Source organism: Rousettus aegyptiacus, unplaced genomic scaffold, assembly GCF_014176215.1.
Source record: "Rousettus aegyptiacus isolate mRouAeg1 unplaced genomic scaffold, mRouAeg1.p scaffold_m13_p_6, whole genome shotgun sequence".
In the NCBI taxonomy this organism is placed as follows: domain Eukaryota; kingdom Metazoa; phylum Chordata; class Mammalia; order Chiroptera; family Pteropodidae; genus Rousettus; species Rousettus aegyptiacus.
In genome coordinates, this window is record NW_023416309.1 from 106275830 (window position 1) to 106300775 (window position 24946).

A 24946-nucleotide genomic window follows, 5' to 3' on the forward strand; every position below is an offset into this window, starting at 1 on the left:
TCGAGCAAACATTTCTTAGAAGCAAGAAAACAGCCATGCTGGTACTGGGCACGTGACTATTTAGCATCTCTGTCCCCACGTCTAGGACAGAGAGCGGGAAGTGGCTGGGACGGCCCTAGCCATGGGGGTGAAGAATCCGGCCTCCGACTTAACGGCCCTGCCTCCTTAGTTACCGGGATTCAAGGCAAGACACCTCCACGCAGGTGTTTCACGGCCTCGGCTCCCCTCTGCCCAGTTGACATGTGTGTGGAGATGAACCTCGAACGCTGTGTTGGGAGGCAGCCCACTCTCCCGGCACCCAGAGGACTGCTGACCTGTGTATCTTTGTCAACCCCAGTGACAACCCCAACTTGGCCACGCTCCCCGAGTCCTTCGGCTCCCACTGGAACTTCGGGCATGCTCCAATCTTTCCCATCTCAGTTATTGATTATGGTGTTCCTGACACACTCCTAAGCTGTACATTAAAAATTTGGGGATGCAGACTAAGATTACATAACTGGGGATCCTGGGGAGGAAGGGAGCAGATAAAAAGGTATAGGCAGTGAGTTTCCTTTGGAACAGATTTTCGGAATTAGGAGTTGTGCATGGTTTATCGTGTGCAAAGCAGCCAAGCACCTCCGTCCTGGGGAAGGATGGCACGGGACCCACCTGGACTGACAATACCTCCCTGACCCCCACTTCTCCCGGTGTGCAGAGTGCCTCCCTGTGAAAGGAAGTGGGCAAACATTTGAGGAAGTACAGGTGCCTCCACGTATGTGGCCCCAGGTTCTTCGGTGCTGTTAGTACCTCTTTAAATTGAGAAAACTGGGATGGTCAAGTCTGAGCCCGTTTGAAGGAAGGACAGCACAGGTGTGAAGCGGTAAGTGCTCAGAGAGGTGGGCCATCTGGCCTGCCGCCCACAGCTCCGCACCACAGCCCGGGGGCTGCAGACGCCTGGCTCCAGCCCAGCGGTGGCTGGGCTTCGGGAATCACGGCCGAGCGCGTGAGTATGCACTACACGCGCTGGGCCCTCAGAGACAGAGGCTGGCGTCCGCCATCGCCAATGCAGAGAGGCCCAGCAGGGACGTGGCCACAGGAAGGCAGGAGCACCCCCCGGGTGGGGGAGGCAGGCCGGCGGCAGATTTCAGCAGCCGTGGCCTCGCTGCATCTCCCCCCGCCCTGTCCGCCTGCCCATCAGAAGCGGGGCTGGCCCTTCTGGACTGGAACCCTTGGCTCTGGGGTGGTGTGGAGGAAAGCCAGGCCTGCAGAGGGGCAGACTTATTGCTATGCTGAGGAAGTAAGGGCTAAGGAACTGCGCCCACATTTGTCACCCAAGCTGGGCTCGCTGTCTCAGACACTCAGGGAACCCCCAGCCCCTTCACGGGCCTTAATTCTCTAAGATGGTCTGGGGAATAGGTTTTCCCACCTCACCTATTTTCTTTCTCCTCTCTCGCACACGCACACGCACACGCACACGTGCACACCCCCACCTCCCAGGAGCCCTAGGGGGTTTATTCAAAGATGAAGCCCCATAATTCAAGGCAGCTTGCTTTCCTAACTCTTAAGCACATTCTCCTAAGAGCAGGGGAATCCTTGCAAAGCAGCAGTGGGCTATTTATAGCATGGCAGGTGCATCGGCTGACAGCGGACGCTGACATGAGGGACGCGGGACCTCAAAAGCAATGGGGTGGCCAGCCGGGGGCCCCGGGGGAAGCTCTCCCACAATCTGGCTAATCCTCACTTGTAAATCTCCTCCGCTTTCTCCTTGACCTTGGACTGATCTCCATACTTCAGATCTTCACAGGCTTCCCAGAATCCCAGATTCTCCCCTGCAGAGGGAGGAGTGGGGTCCACGCAGACGAAAGCCAGACAGGAAACGAGTCGGGAGAAGAAAAGAGGAAAGAAAAGAAATGGGTCAGCTGGGAGGGATTCGGTTTCCCGGCGTGACGATCATCCGCCTTCTGCAAAACGAGCCACGGCACCGTGTGGGGCTGGGCAGAACACTCCTGGAGGCAAGGAGCCGGGTGTCCCTGCCAGGCCCCGGGAGAGTGCCCTTAACCTAGTGACCGGTCCACACGTGTTCTCTGAAATGCACCAGATGGCCACCCGCCATGGCCGCAGCCACAGGCGTCTAGTGCGAACACTGCTCTTTCCCCAAGGACACACGGCTCAGAGCTCGAGTCAGCCCCCAGCGGCAGTCACGTTCCTTGATGTCCTAGGATTGGCTGCAGCAAATGTGCTTGAACAAGTCTGCAGGTGACTGGGCTTGTAAACAGGTATTGCTACGTGACAGGTCGTCTTCATGAAGGGTCCTGTGTACTCTGCAGGCGTCAGGGGCTGCATGTGACTTCTGCCTGCCCTGTTTGTGTGTGAGACCCCGTCTTTTAAAACCCCTTGAGGGCATGTCCCAGCCGAAGGTCCTCACAGAGAGACTGCTCACACCGCGACGCTGATGCAGACTCTCAGAAAAGGCCTGGCCTCTAGGGGGACAGTCACCCGAGCCAGAGGGACAACGCTCGCCTGGCCAGGGTCCTCCCAATCCTTCCGTTCCTTCCAACTTGAAGTTCTCCGACCAGTTCTCCCCAGCACCCAGAGTGGTGTGAATACCTGGTACGGTCTCCCCAGGTGGCAATTATTCCCTGGGACAATAACGGTGATCACGCCAATGGGACAGCGAAAGCCTGGTGTGCGTGTGTGTGAATGTGTGTGTGTATACCTTGTGCGCGAATGTGTGCGCCTTGTGTGTGTGAATGTATGCACCTGTATGGATGTGTGTGCATGTATGTGTGTGCCTTGTGTGCATGTGTGTGATTGTGTATGTGCATATACAAGCGTATGAGTGTGAATGTGTTTGTGTGTATGTTTGTGCCTCATGTGTGTGAATGTGTGTGCCTTGTGTGTGAATGCATGTGCGTGTGTGTGCCTTGTGTGTGTGCATATGCAAGTGTATGAGTGTGAATGTGTTTGTGTGTGTGCCTCATGTGTGTGAATGTGTGCACCTTGTGTGTGAATGCATGTACATGTGTGAATATGTGCATGTGTGTATGTGTGTGTCTTGTATGTGAATGTGTGTGCATGTATATGTGTGCCTTGTGTGTGAATGTGTGTGCATGTATGTGTGTCCCTGTGTGTGTGAATGTATGTATGTATATATGTGTGCACATGAGTATGAATGTGTGTGTGCCTTTGTGCGTGAATGTGTGCACCTCATGTGTGAATATGCGTGCATACGTGTGCATGTGTGTATGTGCGCCTTGTGTGCATCCGTGTGAACGTGTGCATGTATACGTGCATGCGTGCGTGTGAATCACGGAATGCCAGTGTGTGGAGAAACAGACAAAAGGAGACCCCTCCTCTTCCTTCCCCGCAGTTTTGGAAAGCCCCCGGGTACTTCAGACCGGAAAAGGCTGCCTGATTCTTAGCTACATGACGTCTGTCCCCAAACGCGAGGGTCCTTCCTCTGCAGCTCAAGCTTCAGGTTGTTCTTAGGACGGAGATCGCAGACCTAGATGCTCAAAGGAACTCACATCCGGTGCAGTGCAGATCATCTTGCCCATGGCAAGAAATAATTAATTACTTAAGGTTAAAATTAAATCAGCAATTATTCACAATAGCCAAAAAGTGGCAACAACCCAAACGCCCATCAACGGAGGAACGGATAAACAAAACGAGGGTACTTACACACCACAGAAGGCCATTCAGCCTTAAAAAGGAATGAAATTCTGACACAAGGTACAACATGGATGAACCTTGAAAACGCTATGCTGAGTAAACCATGCCAAACAGAAAAGGGCAAGTATTGTATGATTCCACTTACACAAGGCACCTAGAAATAGTCAAATTCATAGAGACGGAAAGTAGAATGGGGGTTGCCAGGAGCCGGGGGTGGGGGGGTGGGGGGGAGGAGTCAGTGCTTGAAGGAGGTGGAGTTTCAGCTGGGGAAGATGGAAAAGTCCTGTGGGTGGACGGCGGTGATGGCTGCACATCACTGAACCGTGCAGTTAAAAATCGCCAAAATGGTAAACTTTATGTTATGAGAACTTTGCCGCCACACACACAAAAAAATTAAACCAGAACACAAAAATGTGCACTCGAACGTTCACAGCAGCATTATTCCTAATGACCAAAAAGCTGCTGAAACCACCCAAATATCCACCAACTAATGAATGGAGGAACAAAATGTGACCGCTGCACAATTAAATATTCTTCAGTCGTAAAAAGGAATGAAGAAGCATTGTGACATGCTACAACGTGGATGAACCTCGAAGACATTATGACAAACGAAAGAAGACAAAAGACAAGTGTTTTATGATTTTGCTCATATGGAATGTCCAAAATAGGCCAATCCAATAAAATAGGAAGTAGATTAGTGGTTGCCGAGGGCTGGGGGGTAGGAAAGAAGGGGGGAGCAGAAGAAGAATAGGGAAGGACTTCTAATGGGTAAGGGGTTTTCTTTTTGAGGAGGTGAAAACTTTCTGGTGATGGCTGCACAACTTCGTGAATATAGTAAAACCACTGAATTGTACACTTTCAAATGGCATGTGGATTACAGCAAGTGACTTGATGGTCTGTGAGTTATATCTCAATTATTACATGTCTTTAATTAAGTGAGCAAACTGATGATTCATGTGCCCTGTTCATGCCTGAAGCCTCGAGCATATCTTGAGTAGATCACCAATAGTACTATTTTAATAATGCAGGAAAATCTTTTCCCTGAGGTTTTGTTACCAAGAAATGCGTAGGTAGGATAAACTCAGGGTGTGGTTTGCGGCTTCGCCACTCGATGGCACCCTCTTCACTTTTTTTCGCCAGTTACCTCAGGCCTTGCTAAGGGTGCTCCACATTCCCATCCGTCTAGTCTGGGGTTTATTATTACCCTGGCAGTTAGGCTTGATTAGAGAGAAGGATTTTCCAGAATCACATTATAAGGTAACGTGCTGCATCAGGAGGTCAAACAGGCTGATGGAGGTCAAACTCATCCCGTGGGATGAGTTTCAGGAGCAACCCCACAGACCACTGGGTCTTGGGGAGTAAGAGGCTGAGGACTGAGGCTCACATGTGATGCTCCCCAGAGCCGGGGAGCCAGTTAGAAAGTAAGTGAACCCCATAAGAGTAAGTATGTCAACAAAGGCGGTGAAGCCGACGGAGCACGCAGCCCAATGAAACCGGTCCTGATCTGGCCTTTGGTTTGCCCAGATGTTTCTCAGTGCTGTGCATTTAAAAGGCTGAGAGTGCCCATCACCATGACGACACATCGACACATCGGAGATGGGATCCACAGTGTGGCTTCCGCCCATTCCATTAAAACCTGCTCCCTCCTGAGACTGCTACGAGACCGGGAGCGGCGGCTCTCAATCGTGGCCACGTGTTAGAATCCACCGGAGAGCTGTCAAAACTTGGGAAATCCCACCCCAAATAAAATGAAAAGAAACCTTCTTTCTGGATGGGATCCGCCAAGCTCGTTCTACCATATCGCCAGGCGAACCCAACCCGCGGCCAGCGTAGAGAAGCGCTGAGATGGAGAAAATCGGGCTGGGAGACGAAAAGAGAAAACTTGCTTCCCCTCTCCCTTCTGCTCCGTTCCCCGAGGGGCTGCTCTTGGCCACAGGGGACCCGGAGTTCCTGGGCCGGTGACCCGAGGATCAGGGTGAGGGAGCAAACAAAGCTGGCCCGAGTGGAGGGCACCCTTGGAAACATGAATTCACTAACAGGAGCAGGTGAGATTGCCCCCCTCCCCCAACTGTGGGGCCCCTCGGAAAGCCAGTGCTAGACATTACAGGAGTGTTTCTCAAAAAAAAAAAAAAAAAACTTAAAAAAAAACAAACGTTAGCTTTGAAACACTGCGTGTTATGGGTGGTGAACATACAAGGCAAAATACATATGACTTACTGTTGAATCGACACTTACTGGATTTCGTTAGTTGATGTCACCATAATAAATAAAATAATAAAGAAAAGAAAAGAAAAAAAATTTAAAAATTCTTTAAAAGGTAGACCCACCACTGAATTCTTTCTTGAGGAAGTACTGGAAGCTCTGCCGGCCCTTGGGGTCCCGGATCAGCTCGCTGAAGTTGAAGGCCCACCGCTCCACCCGCATCTTGGTCGGCGTTTCCACCCTGCGGGGGTGACAATCCATCAATGCGCCAGACACTCAGCGCGAGGGGGGCCGTGCCAGGCGGTCAGTGAGGGGCTGTAGTGCCCCACTAACCTCCGTTAATCCCACAGCCCAGAGCTCGACCCGACACCCTCCACCCCGGCCCCTCCACTTCTGCACAAACGTACAATCCAAGTAATCACTTGGTAGGAGAGAATGCAGCCCCCCGACGAGTCTGCTGGGCCACACGGCGGGAGCGGGCCGCCCCGAAGGGGAGGGGGTTCCCCACAGCAGAGAGCCCCACACTCCGGCCGCTCCCTTCGCCTTCAGACATGCCTCGTCAGAGGCCTGTGGGGACAGCCAGCCGAGGGTCAGGACGCCACACCGGACCAGGAAAGAATTCCGAGGCAGCGCTGATGACAGGTGCTGCGGCCACTGGCTCCCCCCCCCACCCCCCAATGCCTGTCATCACTGAGAGGCCCCCTTCACCATGGGAACACACGGGCATCTAGAGATTTCTCCTGGACCTGCCTTCAGGACAAGCGCCCCTGGGCCAGGCGCCCCACTTGTCACCTGTGCACCCTCTCCCAGACGTCCTCTAAGATGCAAGTCCCACTTCGCTTCAATGTTTTAAAAGACCTCCTGCCCAAACCTTCTCAGGACCACCCTTTTCCTGGCCAGGTGGCCCAGCCTTCTCCTCCGTGGAGTCGAACTCCACGTATCTTTGTCCACAAGGAGATTTGGGTCACCTCTCTTATCTGTAACTGGGAGACAGGTGCAGACTCCAGAAAACCATCCTAATAACTAGAGCCCTAACGGGGAGGGAAGACCCTCCCCCCCAGAAGGTAGTTCTAGAGTCTTCCACTCTGCAACTGACATAGCAGACAAGTGACCCCAAACTCCAGATGAGTACCCTCCTTAACCTATCAGCTGCCCACAGAGGCAACACGGAGCAGGCGACAGGGCTAACCAGCCCTGCTTACCTGGCCAGGTCAGTGCTACCTGTATGTTCCTCATGCCCTAAGTGTGATGGCCTTGGCATTGACCTAAGCTGCAGGCTTACCAGCCCCTCCTCCCCTCTCTTCCTCCTCTACCTTTCCCTCTGACTTGACATTTACGCCCTTTTCTTCCTTCCTCCGTTAGCTGACACTCCCCCTCTGTGTGACTGCCTTTGCCTGCCTCCAAAGCGCCTGATGTATGCAGAGGCACAGCTAGCCGCAACTCCCGTTCAAAGGCACAAACAGATCTAAGGAGTAAGTGGTAAAACTGCCAAGGCAGCTTTAGGCTCTGACCACCAGGAGCTCAGTTTGACCCTGACTGGATAGATATCCAATATGCAAAGCTGAAAAGATGTTTGTTTCCTTTTCAAAAACAATACATTGTTACGCATAGAGTTACCATTTGACCCAACAGTTCTACCCCTAGGTATACATCCAGGAGAAATGAAAAAAAACACACGTTCCCACAAACATCAGTACACAGATGTTCTCCGCAGCATTATTCGTAATAGCTAAGAACAGAGACAAACCAAATGTCCAGCAACCAATGAATGAATACACAAAATGTGAGGTGTCCATACGATGACGATTATTCAGTCATAAAAAGGGACTGAGTACTAACACACGCTAGAACACGGGTGAACCTTCAGAGCATCATGCTAAGTGGAAAAGCTGGTCACAAAAGGCCACATGTTGTATGATTCCATTTACATGAAATGTCCAGAATAAGCCGGCTCATAGAGACAGAAAATGGTTTAGTGGTCGCCTCGGGCTGGAGGAAGACTGTGTGTGTGTGTGTGTGTGTGTGTGTGTGTGCGCGCGCGCGCGGGGACAGGGGGAGGATGACAGCGAAAGGGTACAAGGCAGGGTCTTACTTGGGTGACGAAAATGTCTTAAAATTGTCTGTGGTGATGCTTACAGAACTCTATGACTATAGTAAAAAAAAAAAAAAAAAAAGCATTGAATCGTACACTTTAAATGGGTGAGTGGTATGGCTTGTGACTTATAACTCAAAAAAACTATTTAAAAAACAAAAAAACAAAACGGTGTCTCGAATACCCACAATTTGGCATTTAAATCCCAGAACTGGGTGTCATCTGTTATCCAGGGATTGCTGGGGAGGCAGCCAGACATGATGGCGTCGTTGGACAAAAACTGCTCGCTGTATTTGACGATCCTGAAAGGCAAACAGAAAACGATTTTCCCAGAAGTTCGACCCCCAAGAGACGGAATCAGCACTCAGGACGACCAGCCTGTCCCCCTTTTCTGACAGACTTATTACACACTTACCCCTGTCTTCTTAGAAACATGCTCTCACAGCGCTCAGATTGGTGGGTATGTGACAAAATCGGTCCCTATTCTACCTAAAACAAAACGCTGCCTCCCGACCTAGTTCCTACGTCATTAGAAACACAGTCTCTTTACACTGTGTCGTGAGTTTTCAAAGCTCAAAGCGGACTCGGTTTGTTCAAACGGGCGCGTGGCGCCATCTCGGAAGCACAAGGGCGCCAGGGACTTGCTGGGGTTCTGCCCTCGTGCCGAGGGCCCCCTGCTTTGTGAGGACAATGACGGTGTCTGGAAACCTGGACCCAGTATTCAAAACCTAATTCCCACTGGTTGAATTAGACCTTCTGAGCCAACATACGTTCTGGCGTCTGGACAGGGCGGAAAAAGCCTGCCACCCCTCCACCCCACAGGTGGAGAATGACATCCACAGTGGACACATGGGCACTGGCCGTGAAGTCTGCCCACAGCCCCGGGAGATTGCCAGGACGGGACCCATTGTCCTCGAAATAGAGCGGAGCCCTGAGTCTGCAGTTCTGTGCAGAGCTCCCACGACCCTCGTGTTCTTTGATCAGACCTTTAGTGGAGCAGCTGAAGGGAAAGAAAAAAAAAGTCCATAGGTCCAAACACTAAAGGCGTCAAGATTATGGTAACGAGGCTCTGAGGCAAACAGAAATTGGGAAGGGGGCCGAAGAAGTATCCAAGAGCCTCTGAGTCTCCTTCGATACTGTCCTTTCTGTTTGGTTTCAGGAAACTGGGTTTGTACAACATCAAAGCAGATGGCTTTGGCTTTATCAAGAACAATGAGTATCGTCACAACCCAGAATGGGTGTCCACTGAGGATACGGGTGTACGCTCATCCGTGGTCAGGAAATCCTTCAAAGACAGAAGCCGTTGGAAAATGTGATTGAGATCAGGGCGCATTTTCTCAGGCAGATGGTATTTTTGCAAACTAGGGATTTGGGAAGCTGTAAAAAGATATTTGAAGATTTTTACAAGAGCCTCACCTCCAACCACATTAAAAGAACTGGACAAGATACATCTTCCATCTCGATCAGTACTAGTCTCGAGTCTTATACAGTCTGGGTAAGTAAGTCTCACTGTGCCTCCCAGGACTAAGCCAAGTCCATTTTCACATACGCAGAAAAATCACAGAGTTATCAAGGTGGTCCAGAAATGAATTCCACATTTCAAAGGGATAACTGCTGACATTTTGGGAGACACTAAACCCTTTTGTGTCTGAGAGACTAAACATTCACTATATCAAATGTAAATTTCCCATTTATCCTGGTTGGATTTTAAATCAAAGATTAATAATGGGACATTTGAACCAGTAAACACAACCCTAATCATTCTGAATGGGTAAGGATAGAAATGCAGGCTATTATGGACCCCCACAGGGTCCAGTCCAGGAGTTGAAAAACTCCTCCCACCTGCCCATCTGCACATTATTGGATTCTAAGAAAGAGGATAGATTTATACAGAAGCTCACCCACCCCTGATTTCGCCTACCAGAGTGAAGAACCAGTAACTAACCCCCAAGAGACCTCTTTGTCCCCCAGAGTTTATTAGGCTCCTAAGTCAGCCCTTGACTTGTCAAATTTGCCTTAAATCAGAAGTTCTCCTCTTGTCTACCTATTGTTCAAACCTCAGCAAGACCAATAAATTGGAGACGTACCCTCCAAGGGACACCGAGGACTTCACCGTGGACCTCATTAAGGCCTGTTGGTAATACATGATCTGGAAAAGACACGATTGTTAGAGGATGTCCAACGTCCCCACCCCGAGTGTCACCAAACACTGACATTTACATGTGGCCTCCAGGACCAGCAGCCATGTACCCATCACAGCACCCGATTCCCTTCCCTGAAGCCAGCCACCTCAGTACCAAGTGGACTCGGGCCCTCAGTGGATGGGTGACCCCAGACTCCAAGTTTAGGAGCCTCCTTAACCCATCACGTGCCAGTCTGGGAAAAGGCACCAAGTGAAAAATAAAACTTCTAAGGAACATTAAACCAAGACACAAGGTCAGATGTTTAGCGTTCCCCTCATTTGCCTCTGACTGACAGAAGCAGATCTAACCTCCATGGCCAACATAGATACGAGGTTTGCCAAAATAATGGGCTACCCTGGACAGATTCTGAACAGCCCTGTAATTGTAGGAGCAGGGGCCAGGGCCGGGGTGCAGATGCTCTACTGCATTTGCTCCCACATCCCTCAGATCTGTGCTTCTGAAGGTGTTTCATATCCTGAGAATCAGCATCAGCCCCATTCAGATCTTAAAGAAGACGCTTTACCATTCTGCACTGTCCGTTAATTTGGAAACAATCGCCTGAACTCTACGCATGGCTTTCATTTCATTACTAAGTGCAGAGCAGAAAGCCAAAGTACACATAATTTCTTAGAGGATTTAAAACCAAACTTCCTTGGAACTGAGAGACTAATTACCTCTTTTCTGACAGCGATGATGGTTTGTTTCTGTAAAACAAGCAAAAGCCATTAAAGCGATGTCATGAAATCATTACAGTTCAAATGCCCATTTGAAAAAGAAAAATGTTCTCCCCATGAGGAAAATTGTCCATCTTGTCTTATTTAAAAGATAGAATTTCCCCCCATCACCACCACCTCCATCCAATTCTACACAACCACAGGAGAATTAGATAAACGAAGCGACTTGGTGAGGGAAGGGGTATGATTTACCACTATAACTTTACCCAGCTCTCCCAAAAGCCACGATGAATTAAAGAACAAGCCTGGGGTTGGTCCCAATCCACCACCATGTCTACAGAACCATCCCTAAATGCAACGAGAGATAAAGATGGGGGAAAGTGGTGTGGAGCTTGAGTATTTCTTTCTTTCCTCACAGGAGAGAGAGATCTGAATGAATGGCGAGATTCATTCCTCAGGCATTCAGGACGATCTGACCAATACCACAAGCTGGGGGCTGGGGGAGGAGGCGGGAAGTGACACACATTTGAAAGACTCGAGACCAGCAGCCACCAAAAGCCGAGTCCCACAGCTGAGCTGCGATGTGGGAGATCGTATCAGGCCCCATGCTCTGCAAGAAGCTGCCTGCCCAGAAGCAAGGTCACGCCAGGACTGGGCAGCAGGATGTCCTGTCTCTGGATTTTTTTTCAGTTATGGCAGAGAAAGGACGGCTCCCAAAGGGACTCCATGTTTGGGCTCTTAGAAGCTTCTGGAAACCATTGAGACCTGTCTCCTACTAAAACCTTCTACACTCCAACACGCTTCCTCGGTATTCCTTTGCTGCTCCTTGCAGCCCTTGGAGGCTGGGCACAGCTGGTGATTCCGGGCTCAGTTTTCCTAGGCTTGGTTGTGTCCGGGGGTTGCTTGGTGCTGACTCTTATACTGTTAGTTAACCATCCTCATTTCTGGCTGTTAAAATCCATGCTACTTTACACCACTGGATCTTCACTTGCAATATGGTCAGAAGTCCAAGGAGGACTCTATTTCCCTTAGCCAGTTAGCAAAACCACCACTGCCTGCGAGACCACTGATGAGGAATGAAGGAGGGTCCAGTCCAGGATGTCACACGCTCCTCTCGCCTACCTAATCCATGCCAGGTTTTATTTTGTTCTATTAGATTGCTTTTATGTAATTGCTTTTCACAGGAAATCCTTCTTCCTGGGTGGGGGAGTGGGGAGAGTTATCTCAGAAAAGTAGATCTCAGGTAGGTCTCTTGATTTGGACTCACACACACCTGACATTCTCCTTCACAGCATTTATCATAATTGTAATTACATATTTGTTTTGCGTGACTTTGTTTAATGTACGTACCACCCACTAGGCATCATTAAGAACAGGCCAGCCTTGTCTACCTTCCCTAGAATAATGTCTTGCACCAAGTAGATGCTTGTGCTCAGAGGCCCCAAAAAATAGAGATGTATTCTAAGCTTAATAGAATATTTGTCCACTTAAAAAGTTGAAGACACTCCCCCAAATGATCCAAATATTTTGGCGACCACACTGACTATTCATTTTCATTCTGTCTCACTCAACACAAGGCACAGTTTTGGAAGACACACATTTCAGGTAGAAAAGTCCCCTGGGGCCACGGCAGATTTGCATGCAAACCTAAGAGAAAAGAAATTCTCTGTCAAGAGTCTGTTGAAGTGGTTTAAAAATAGTATCTACTGATCTCTGCCCTGGGCTCAAAGAAGAAGCTGAACTGTTGCATAATAATAACCACTTAGCAATTAGTGCAAAGGCGTTTACACCTCTTCCCCTCCTTACATAGTTTAAGGGAGAAAGGTTTTATTATTCTGACTTTCAGCTGAGGAAACTCTTGAGGCTCTGAGCAAACATCTCAGCATCTCCTGGTCTGTAATTGGTTGAGCCAAGATTCAAACTGATCTACCCTTTTCAGAGCTGAAGAGGGGATCCATAAGAAACAGAAAAAAAAAAAAAAAAAGCCCACTCATCACCAATTCCCTCCGGAAGCGGAGAATGCTCCAGAATGGAATGACTCTGTCCAGCCATTTCTTGTCAAACTAAAACAAAAAGAGAGGTGGAGCCCCAGTCACAAGATGAAACACAAACACAGGAAACACTCTTTAATTAACACTAGTGATGGTAAAACAAACTCCCAGCTGTAAGATAAATAAGACCTGGGGATCTAACGCACAGCATGGCGACTTTAATTAGCAATGCCGTATTGCGTACTTGAAGGTTGTTAAGAGAGGAGATGGTAAATGTTATCACCACACACAGGAAACTGTAATTATGTGACCGAAGGCGGAGCTAACTAACCTTATTGTCTTAATCATTTTGCAGTATGTACCTGTATCTAATCATCGCCTCTTACACCTTAAACTTACATATATTATACGTCAATGATAGCTCAACAAAGCTGGGAGGCCGGAAACAGTAATTACGGTAAAGATCACAATCGTATTAGGCCTGAGCTGGGCAGTCAGCCTCCTAAACACCCTCCTTAAAAGTGCCCAGGGCTCAAGATAAAACTTCCTATTGGCCACTGTTCTGTGGTCACCCAGCCCCCAAGTCGATGGTCACAGATGAATTGAGCCAGATTCTCCCTCTGCCCTGATATCCCCTGGGCCCCCTGGGGAGCTGGCTTTGTAAGTCACTTAAGTCTGACTTCAGCCTGATATGTTTGTTTCTGGGGCCATTATCTCAGTCCTCAGGATTCAAAAAAAAACATTTTTTTATATTTTAATGCACGTCATTTGCTGTTATTACCCTTTTAGGGCCCTGCATTGGTGGCGTGGTCTGCTGTTGGTTTTCCGATTCCCGGAATTACTGGCTATCTTCCGGGAACCGGACAGCAGCCAGCTCCCTAATAACAGGACGCAGTCGAATCTGAAGTTTTCCCACCTCCACTTTGGACTGTCCATGTGGATTTTAGCGTTTATGTCTAGCCTGAAAAGGAGTTGTCCAAAGGATCAGCTTCCCCTAGATCGACACACAGAGTATCTCTGACCTAGGGAGGGAGTGAGTATCAGGACACTGCAGGAGAGGGTTTTGGACTTCTCTAAAAGATGGAGAGAGAGATTTTGAAGGGGTTGGGGGAGAAAGAGTGTGGACTTTGAGATCAGACCAAGGTCAGCATCTTGGTTGTCACTTATTGGCTACATGACTTCGGATGAGTTATTTCCCATGTCAAAGCCTCTGATTCCTCATCCGTAAAAGCAGATAGAAGAAAAAAGGGACCGAATGAGACAGTAGACAGGTGACGGGTATACGGCAGAGACTGAACAGACAGCGTCTATTGATTTAGGGTTCGGATACTGACACTGAGACCATGCGCGGCTTTAGCCCTACTTACAAAATAAAATTCAGGACACCCATGCAATATTTGAGACACACTTACACTTCTTACAATTTGCTGCTTATCCAAAATTCAAATTTAACGGGGCATCCTATATTTTTACTGGCCAAATCTCATAAACCTATTAATAGTACTGTTACTTAGCCGAAGGCCATAAGAAACATTCGTTTCAAAATAAAGTCATTAAAAAAATACATACGCACACACACGTGTAAGCAATTCAAAGAAAACCGCCTCATAAAATAAGAAATAAACTTTTTCTTTTCGTCCTGGCATTCGTGTACAAATCTCCAGCCTTCTCGACAGCTGGCCCCCCGGGAGGGCATCATCTGAGTGACACCCTTCGTACAGTAAGATTCTGGGTCTAAGGAAGGAATTTTCAAATGTTCTGCATTCTTGGAATTCTAACGCATTATTTATCGCTTGCGGAGTTGCCCAAACACGGACACATCTAGAGCGTGTTTCCATAGCTCTGTGGCCAACTTGTTGGCCCTGGAACCCGGATGCAGGCTGCAGACAATTGTCACAGGGCAGGAGGGTCAGGGCCAGGCCCCGAGAGGCCCCCTAGCCACTGTGGACAGCAGTGCGGGACCCCAGACCCTGGGATCGGGCAGCCAGGCAGGAATCTGTGCAGAACAGAAGTGAGGGTCAGGCCAGCCACGGAGAGAAAGGCAAGATGGGGAGAACCAGGAGGAATTGGGGCACACAGGCACTGAGAACACAGAGCAAGTCAAAGTCAGAAACCAGGAAATCCAGGAACTGACACGGGTGAATGCAAAGCCGAGGAGAGGAGAGACGGGAGGAGGCAACTCGCTGTCCAAGGACGAGGAGGTCAAGGTCGTGATCCTCTGAAGTATCCGTCCTGCCGGGTACTCCCTGATCAGCAGAAGCAAGATGGGCCACGCAACTGGCAAGGCGCAGCGCAAATAAAAATGCCCCTTGTCCAAATAATAATAATAATAATAATAATAATAATAATAATAATAGTATTAAGCATTTTAAGACAGTGACGGCAGAACATTAACCAAATACGGGGCTGGACTAAGTGTGAAGCCATGGACCAGTGAACAAGCCGCCTGCCATGAAGCCGGCCCTGGATGCGGGGCTGAAGGGTGTGGTGGGGGTGGGGGTGCGGGCTGAGGGGCCGAGAACGACGGCGGTATGAGCAACGGCAAAGGGGGGCCGCAGAACCGGAAAGACCGAAGACTGAGCCTGGCTGGGCCAGCTCGGACAAAACCACTCAACTTCTCCGTTTCTGTTTTGCCATACGGAAAATGGAATCGATATCACCTCTTTTTTTTTACCACGCTGCTGTAAGAATTGAGTGTCATCCAGCAAAGCTTCTAGAAGCCACCTCAATGTCAGCGAAACACATCCAGGAGGATACGGAGGAGGCTGGGGCGCCCGTGAGCAGGGGTTCGAACCCCGGCTTCCCCATCTCTGAGCCGTGTGTCTTGGCTGAGCTGCTGACCCTCGGTCTCCTCGACTACAAAGGAGGCGTGCTAATAATACGACCTCACAGGCTGCTGTGAGTCTTCGCTGACCTGTGCCTAGGTGTAAAGCACTTAGCCCCGTGCCCGGCACGCGAGGAGCTGTCAGCAAATGCCAGCGGTCAGCACGTCGTCCCTTCCCAGCCAGCACCAGTCGCCCAGGACCCACGAGGAGAAAGCCGTTTGTGCCCATTTAAGCGAGCGTACAGAGGGAACTGTCGCTTGCTCGCTGGCGGCGGCTCCAGGCCGAGGGCTCCGTGGAACACAGTATTTAATGCCCTGAGGCCATCTTTCTGTCTTTCGCCCAAAGACCAGCGCGCCTGCCCTTGTTAAGTTCTACCATTCTCGGCAGCTGTTTATTGTATTGAGCTAGGCAGGGAAGTTGAGACTCCCTCCCTCCACCTCCACCTGGGGCAGAGGCGTGGGAAGGTGTGAGGACAGAAGCAGAAACCAGACTAGTACAGCCCCCCACGGTGGGCTGGGGGGTCCACAGGGCTCCGTCTGCTGTCTCCCGCGGCATGGTGACAGTGGCGACAACGGTGGCTGCTGTGTGTGGAGAGCCGCGGCACGTCGGACACCACCCTAGACACGTCCCGCGCATGCCGTATTTAACCTTCCAAAGGAGCTGTCGTTGTTCCCACTTTATAGAGGAGGAAAGTGAGGCTTTGAGCGGCTCAAGAGCTCGCCCACGATCACACCGCCAGGGACAGGCGGACCCGGGTGGCATCCGTGCCGCTGTCAAAGCTCTCTTCAGCACCCTGCACTGGCCATTGATGCTGAAAAGCCACGGTAAGCCCACTGGGGTCGGGGGAGCACCAGCCCGGGGCGCACCTGGCCGCCACTCTTACTGCGGGGCCAGATTCTCTGAAATAAAAGGAAGGTGGGGACTTTGCATGCTCGGCACCCCCATGTGCCTCTAGGCATCAAAACTGAGAGAGGACGTGCTCTCCATTGTGGTCCCTGGGCCCTAGCCAGTCCCTCCCGAGGGTGGGCGGCCACAATGACCAGCAGCCATCAGCCTGAGGATGAAGGTCACCCAGGGCCCTAAACACCTGCCAACCTAACAGCCTCCTCTCTGACACTAGATGGTGTTTATTTATTTGGGGTTATTTCCTCCAATTAAGGAAAACAGATATGTTTTCCAGAATTCGCTAGTTCTCAGAAATGGCCTCTCTCTTCAAACCAGCACCACAAGTTCTCCGAGAGGAAACAAAAACCCAAGACCTGTGCACTCCCGAGGCTGCATGGAGACACTGCCCCTTCCAGCCACCCTCTCCTCTCAGAGCAGATACGCCTGAAAAAACCAGGGGCGCTCAGTCGGACTGGGGGTACACTGCAAACAGATAAAACCCAGCACCAACGGCTGGATCCGTCACACACGCTGGGGCCGGCTAAGGGAGGGGACAGGCGGGAGGGCCCCGCGTGCATGAGAATTACGGTTCTTAATTCTTCTTAATACTCCACAGCAGTCAGAGTGCGGACAGGAGAAAGAGAGCTGGTGGAAGAAAGAGAGACAGAGAAGATGGTGGTAAACGAGAGTGGAAAGGACTCCCGTGTCCGACGTCACCGCGGCGGACGCAGCCCTCAGCCTCACACGCCCCGACTCTGAGCTGACGGAGTCGCCAGCACCTGGCAGGAGATGTGTCTGAGAAGCCAGAAGACTCGCTCCCCTCCTAGGCTGACTGTGGCGTGCTGTGAACCTCTCCCCTCCCCACTCCACAGCTGCCAGTTACCCACAAAAAAAAAAAAAAAGGCAGATCTGCCAGCCAGGTTCAGTATTTGCCTTGATGATTCTGTTTCCATGGCAACCAAGCCAACAAGGCCTCAGCAGTTAGCTGTCATCTGACGAGGGGGACATGGAAAAGGCCTCTGAAGGCTGGCAGTGCCACACGTGTAACAAAGGAAGGGTCGCTCTGAGTAGTGGACAAGGGATGCAGCAATGCCCCCCACCCAGGTGACATCCTCTGGGGGGTCCCCACGGCTATCCTGAGATCCAGGTCCCGGAGGGCAGAAGTACACATGGCTCAGAACTGCCTCGCTGCCATCTTTTTCCTGCTCCTGTCTCTCTCCCCATCGATCTCCTTCTTCCTTCTTGCCCAGCACGTCCCTCCTGGCTCCCACTCAGGCCTTAAGGCACCGCCAAGGCTCAGAGGTGACACACTAGGCTAAAGAGGTCGCCTACCCCCTGCTGTCCAGAGACCTTAGACAGAAAGCAGTGATACCGCCTTAGGACTAGTGTAAATGGGGTTTAGGCTGGTTTACTGGGATCAGTGGTTCTCAACCTGGGCAATTCTGTCCCCCAAGGTATATGGGACAATGTCTGGAGACATTTGTGATTGTCAGGACTGGGAGGCGGCCAGGAAAGGCATGATGTTACTGGTATCCAGTTGGTAGAGGCCAGGGATGCTACGGCGTGCAGGAGAGCCCCCCAAAGAATTATCTGGCCCCAAACAATAGTGCCATGGTTGAGAAACCCTAACCTGGATGCATTTCTTTAAATAAGGAACCATCATAGGAAATTGGCCATCCAGCATAAATGGTGGCTTATTTAGGGGAAAGGGTCCTTTTAACACACACACACACACACACACACACACACACACACACACACACACGAGAATCTTTCCAAAGAATCCACCCCACTGAGATGCAAAACAAAGCGTGGCATTCCAGGTCCTGTCATGTGGATTAGTATTTAAACCCATAGTGGATTCGGGGGTTTAAGTGTGGGCCCACGGTCTTCAGGGAGCCAGGGAACTGGCTGAAATGGTAGGCAATGTGTCTATCTGTGCATCTTTGGGCAGAATGAGTTTGTAAATTTCACCGGATTTTCAAAGGAGAAAGTGACTCAAAAAAGTCTGAAAACCAACCATCGAGATCCCATTGGCTCTGGCCTGCATTCCAGATCTCTCCTCTCTCTTCACTAGGACCCCGGCCATGGCTTCCCCACCCTCGATGCTGATACCACAGAGCCCACGGTCCTCCTCTCTCTGGCAGCCTCAAAGGAGCAGTGTCATGGCCCCAATAGACACAAATAGATAACAGACACGTGGACAGCTTCCTAGCCTAGAAACATGGCCTAGGCCCTGCCCAAAGTTGGCAGCAGATACCTACCTGGTTTACCTGAACTTCATTTGGATCGGTCACTCGGTCCAGGCCATAGTCCAGCACGTTGTTCATTCCTGGCTGAATGGAATGAAAATAATGTAAGAACCACAGCTAGGAGAGTCTCCAGTTTCCAGTTAACTCTACGTTATGGTCCAGCTCCCAATTGTGATACTGAGCTGAGAAGGGCTTATGGCCTAGCACACAGGGAGCTGGGAGGATGCGTAGGACCCTCCGGATGAGCCAGTGAGCTTCGCAGGGCTGTTCCACCACCACAGCACCCCAGAAGCTAACACGGTGGGACGAATGCATGCATGCATTGATGAATGAATGGGTGGGTGGGTGGGTGGATGGATGGATGGATGGATGGATGGATGGATGGATGGGTGGGTGGGTGGATGGATGGATGGGTGGGTGGGTGGATGGATGGATGGATGGTTGGATGGATGGATGGTTGGGTGAGTGGATGGGTGGCAGGATGGATGAAACGGATGGGTGGGTGGATGGTGGATGGATAGATGGATGGGTGGATGGGTGGATAACAGATTAATAGGAAAGTGAGTAGGTGGGCAGGCGTATGGATCCATGGATGAATGAATGGATGAACAGATGGACGGATGATAAATAACACTCAAATTCAATAAGAGTTCACTTGAATTAGTACATGGAACTCCTGACTCCTCCTGTGGTCTCCTTCCCCACCCTACAGTGCAGTGATTTGGAGAGTCCAAGGTTTAGCCAGGCACCTCTCGGTTCCAACCCTAGTTCTGCCCCCTCTCAGCTATGAGGAAGGTCTTAGAAACTACTTCTCATCTCTGCACACGCCACCCCTCCTGAGAAATGGAGATGATCCCTCCTACCTGTCAGGTTGTGAGAATTTAACAAGATAGAGTGTGGAGCTCTGTGCAGAGAGTAGTTATTACTGGGCACGTGATTGCATTCGTTCTCAGATCTGCGGGTAAATAAAGGCCTGGCCTGAAGCTGGGTCTCAGTCTTTGTCAGCTCCGTTATTCATCAAGCTGCCACTCCCTAGCCAATTTTGCTTGGTCTCCCCCAATTCCTCGAGGCCAACCACTTGGGCCTTGCACGTCGCGCTGTGCTGGTTTGGTACCAGGCAGCCATCAAGTTGTCGTGTGATTAACCAGGCCGACGACATTGAAACAGAGGCAGGAAGCAAGTGGGGTTTCTCCCCATCAGATTCAGCCTCATCCAAAGGACCAGCCACATTTTCAGCTCAGAGGTACGGCTGCCAAATAGAATACAGGATGCCCAATTCGGTTTGAATTTCAGATAAACAAGAAATATTTTGATATATACTTTTACAAAAAAAAATATAATCCATATGTTTTTTGGTATAAATACACAATACATATCAAAATATTGTGCTGTTTATCTGAAATTCAAATTTAACTGGGCATCCTATTTTTCACGCGCTAAATCTGGTGACTTAGCTCAACAGGCTACCATAGGGACTTACCACTGGGCACACAGCCTGGGCAAGGAAGGGAATAAAAGAAAGAAACAGAAAGCGGGTGGGGAGGAGGACAAGGAAAGGGAGTGGACATCCCCACTCTACTTGTCATATGTGGACCTTAATCAATGAATGTTTATCAGGTACTTGCTATGGCCGACGTTGTGCTCAGCCCTAGGGTGAGCATGGTGAGTGTGCCGGGATACCCCGTGCACGTCTCCAGCAGCTCTCGCGGGGGAGACAGCCACTCGTCCATTAATCACACAAAGGATAAATTACAGTGGGGACAAGAGCTACGAAGGGACAATACAGAAGGCCAAGCCAGCCCTCGGCGGGCTCTAACCCACGTGGGGGCAGGAGGGCGGGGAGTCTGGTCATCAGAATCGGTGCCTGTCCCCACACTGGGTCCCAGGAGTTGCTCCCTCCAAAGAAAGCCCCTCAGCTTAGCTGAAGACAGACGACACACACACACACACACACACACACGCACACACACACACTCACACATACAACTTTCACATCTCACACTCACGTTCTCTTAACCCCAATACGCTCACTCTCACATACATACGCTCACACCGTCTCACACACATATTCAGACTCGCATACTCACATGTACACACCCTCACACTTACACACCCGCAACTCACGCTCTTCACACAGGCATGCACTCGCTGTCACACAGTGACACACGCTCACTCACACGTGTACACCCTCGCATACACGCATGCACACACTGATGCGCGGACGCGCACCCGGCCCATGCCCGTGGCGCCCCCACGACCACCGGCCGGCTGCTCTTCCACGGCACTCACTGCCCCCGCAGCATCAGTGCAGTCAGCCCCCGGAGCCTCGAAGTACTTCCCCGACTCTCCTTTGAACTTGACCCATGCCTTGATATAAACTCAGCGGCCCCAGTGCTCAGCGCTCAACAGTGCACCTGCATCACCCTAATCAGCACAGGACTGCCTTCCGCTGCCCAGACCAGAGCTCTCGGAGCTGTGGCCACCCTCTGGGGCTTGTTATTCTGCCAGTCTGTCCGGGGCCAGCCCCTCCCGGCCTTCCTCAGCGCTACTGAAGGGCCGAGCACATTCCCCTGGCTGCCCAGGCTCCTGCCTCCTCTGGGCATCTCTGTGAGTCCTAGCTATTCCTGTCAAGCCTTCGGATCTCCCAGGGGGATGGATGCCTTTCTTCATCTGCTGGTTTGGGAAACTCCCAGGCTCCATTCATTCACCAGGTAAAGTCTTTGTTCCCCATGGCAGTCACCAGAGTCACAGCTGACACAGTTTTCGGCACACAAGAAGACGATCAAATGGAGATAACCTAGAGTCAGTGCACAGGAAACTAGAGCAGCCGGCATCCCGGCGGTGGGCCGCCTGCAGATAAGGAAGCCCGCAGACGCACGCAGCCCAGGGCCACCCACGGGAAGCCCCCTAGAGACGACACGCCTCCCCTGCAACCCAAGGAACTGCCAATGCCGGGGCGTGACGACGTCCCTTGGGCGTAAGCCAAAAGGGCAACTTGCTAAATTCTTCATGATTCAAGTTAAAAAAAAAAAAAAGGTCCTTTGTCAGCTCTCTAACATTTATCTGCTGTCTGGGGAGGTGACATTCCCAGAATCGGCATTCCAGAGCGGAGCGAGGGGAGGAGCCCCTGTGCTCGTCCTGGTGACACTCCCCCACGTCCCCCCGGTTCCTTCCCGCGCCCCCCGCTCCCCCTCCTCCCCCTTCCATCATCACTCTCTTCCCTAGTGTATCAGGGTAGACCCTTCCGGTGCACGGGACAGAAAACAATAAATACAAGACCAAACCATTCCACAAACAAAATAAAACGGCGGCGAGAGACAGAGATGAGGCTGAAACGGAGGGACGAGTCTAGGTGGAAGGCCTGCAAAAGCTGGCTTCGAGTGGGCTGGAACGTAACTTCCAGGGACAGGTGTGTGCGGACCCCCGCTCCGACACGGGGGCCCGCCTCTCTCGCAGCTGCCCCGACAACCCGTACGACACACGTTCATTTGTGCGACAGTCGTAGTCCTTGTCTGCGCTGAGCTCCTTGAGGGGCGGGCTATGCCTGTCTTGGCACATGATTCAAAAACCCCCATTGCCTGGTAAGCATCTGACCTCCGTGGGTATTCACAAAAAGAGATGTGGATATTTTTTTTTTTATGTTTTTAATTTGGAGCAGAGCCCATGGAGTGTTCCATCCTGTTTTTATAACATTAAACGTCGAACCATTTTCTTAGGTCAATCAATGGCCTTTGAAAAGATCACATTCGTAGCTTCACCATGTTCCGTCACGTGGCTATAACTTAATTTACTTTGCCATTTCGACATGTAACCCACCTCAGCAGGAAACAGAGGGCAGGCGTCGCCCGCTCTGGTGAGTGTCTGCATTCGTGGTCGAAACAAAGGCTGTCTAGCTCGATATTCAGATAAGCGACCACGATGAGAGCACACGCCATTGCCCCTGGACCATGTCCGTCTTATCTCCGTGGTCCATAAGCCAGCAGACCACATCCCCAGAGACAAAGTCACAGATGGTGCAGCAAAGATGCACGAGAGGCCCCAAGGTGGCTTTTCTAAAGGACACGCTTCTCCCGCTGCTCATTTACACAACTGTTGTTTGCATCAGGCCCAGATGCGTACGTAGTTCCATTTGGGTAAAACATGAAAGAGGAACATCATTTTCCCTCATTCCGGGCTGCGGAGTCAGGAGTGGCATTTGGGCTCAGGATGGGATTGAGGGTCTGACTCCTCGGCCACCACCAGCCACATCGGATCTTGGCTTCCGCCCATGACGACATCCCTGAAACATCTGGCATGACGTTCCTTAATTAATCGCTCCTCCCTGCGTCCCCCTCAGCACGTGGGTCTGCTCGCCCTTTGTGACAATCTGGATTCGGAGCTCCTTGAGCTGACAGGGGGGGACCGCATGTGGGTGCACCTTCCACAGCACGTCACACGGACGTGCATTCACAGCCAGCACCGTGCAAGCTACAGAAGCTCTGAGCCTTGATCTCCCCGTCTGAATAATGGGGATAATACTCCCTCCTTCACAGCATCGTCCTCAGGTGAATGGGACCATCTGGGCCAAGAGCTTAACACAGGCACGCAGTAGGCACTCAGTGACCTTTGGCTGTTATTTTATGCCCTGCACCTAACCACTTAGCTGGCACAGAGTCAGGGCCGCATAAAGGTTTCGCAGATTAATGAACAGAGAACGGAACGGGGGAATGAATCGATTTGGTGCCTGCAGGCCGTGTCCCACCGAACAGCAGTGGGTCACAGACAGTCCACACACTGGCTGCTCCACACTCCGCTGAGCCACATGCTTTGTTTGTCTGGCTGGCTTGGCTTTTTTCCCACTGAACTGACAGTTTGTTTGGGTCTCTGGGAGACAGTCTGACAGTCCCTGAGTCCTGGCTTCCTGGGTTTGCTCAATTTCTAGGCTGAGACAAACTTCAAACAGGACGTTCTCTGAACCCCAATGCTTCCAGGCCACCGAGAGGCTGCCAGTGTTTTAAGACAGGCGTGGACAGCAGGATCTAGACACGCCGCAGCCTCGTCTTTCACCACTGGCCCGGTTTTGACTTTGGGGAGCAGCGGTGACGGAGACTGGATGTAACGAGCAGTTTTGTGCGCGAGGAGTTTTACGACAGCTCTGAGGACATCAAAGCCTCATTCTGAACTTGGCTCCCTGAGCTATCAAAGAGGGACCAGGCACCTTTGAACCCTGGCAGCATGCTTGTTAGAACAGCAGTGACTCATGCGATGCTCTGATGGCCAAGGAGTTTACAAAAAGGCCTTAAGTGCACGAGACATCACGTGACATTGTCGGGGGGTGGGGGAGGCCGGGATGTGGGGACTGAGAGGGAAAGGCTGTGCAGTCTGCAGGTTCGGATTCTCGGGCACCCAGTGGCTGTGTGACTCTGGCCAATTAGCAACATCCCTGAACCTCTGCTTCCTTACCATCAAAACAGGACGAATCATGTGACCGCCCGCACAGGACTGCAAAGATGAAACAAGATGGCGAATGCAGAACGATGCTGGGGGCAGTGCCCAGCACTCTGAAAGTCCTCGATTCGGGTCTGCGGTGATGACAGTGACAATGACAGTGGTGGTGACGGAGCGGGGCAGGGTGGGAGGCGGTGGAGGCAGGGTGGGAGGCGGTGGAAGTACTAATCACAGAGCATCTTCCCAAGTGCATGGCTCATTGGCCATTTGCCCTTATCCTCTGCAAGGCCTTCCCTTGGGAACAGGTGACTGAATGCAGGTTAAACAATGCATGATCCCCTTCTCATGCTAAGATCTCCCTCCTGAACTCCCAGTGGAGAAGTGTGCACTTGGCTCTGTTTCTCCAGGACCCTGGCTCTGTCACCCTCTTACACCAGTCCCCAGGCACCTGTGGCTGGCTCACTGATTCTACCGAGAGGTGAACCCTGGAAACAAAGCAAAACCAAACAAGCTTCTTGGGAATCAACCCCAGGGCCTTCACCTCAGCAACAAGGCATCCAAAACCACGCCCCCAAGATGGAACACCTTACAGGGTATTTGTTTTGAGTATAAAAAGAAAATGAACAAAAACGGCCATAATCTGATGGGACCGAAGTTCAAAAATCCAGAAGCCCTGGCACTGTGACTGACCCAGTTTGCTTTCTGGTTCTGAGAATTTGGTTCCCTGGAAAACAAAAAAACTACGGGAGGAAAAGGAAGAACAT

At 51.0% G+C, this 24946-nt stretch overlaps 1 protein-coding gene across 3 annotated transcripts in view; it reads right to left on the reverse strand.

Annotated features, from left to right (window-relative positions):
• The window catches only part of RGS9 (regulator of G protein signaling 9), a 64412-nt gene that overhangs the window by 14950 nt on the left and 24516 nt on the right, over positions 1 to 24946 (reverse strand). For 2 of the 3 annotated variants that reach the window (XM_036223090.1, XM_036223091.1), the window contains exons 9-14: positions 18777 to 18839; positions 10803 to 10832; positions 10033 to 10094; positions 8134 to 8247; positions 5979 to 6094; positions 1721 to 1808 (exon numbers count right to left, since the gene is read on the reverse strand). In XM_036223090.1, the coding sequence (XP_036078983.1) occupies positions 1721 to 1808; positions 5979 to 6094; positions 8134 to 8247; positions 10033 to 10094; positions 10803 to 10832; positions 18777 to 18839 (473 nt within the window). Of the gene's footprint in view, positions 1 to 1720; positions 1809 to 5978; positions 6095 to 8133; positions 8248 to 10032; positions 10095 to 10802; positions 10833 to 18767; positions 18840 to 24946 lie in introns of all 3 variants that reach the window. The other variant, XM_036223089.1, reaches the window with a different exon arrangement.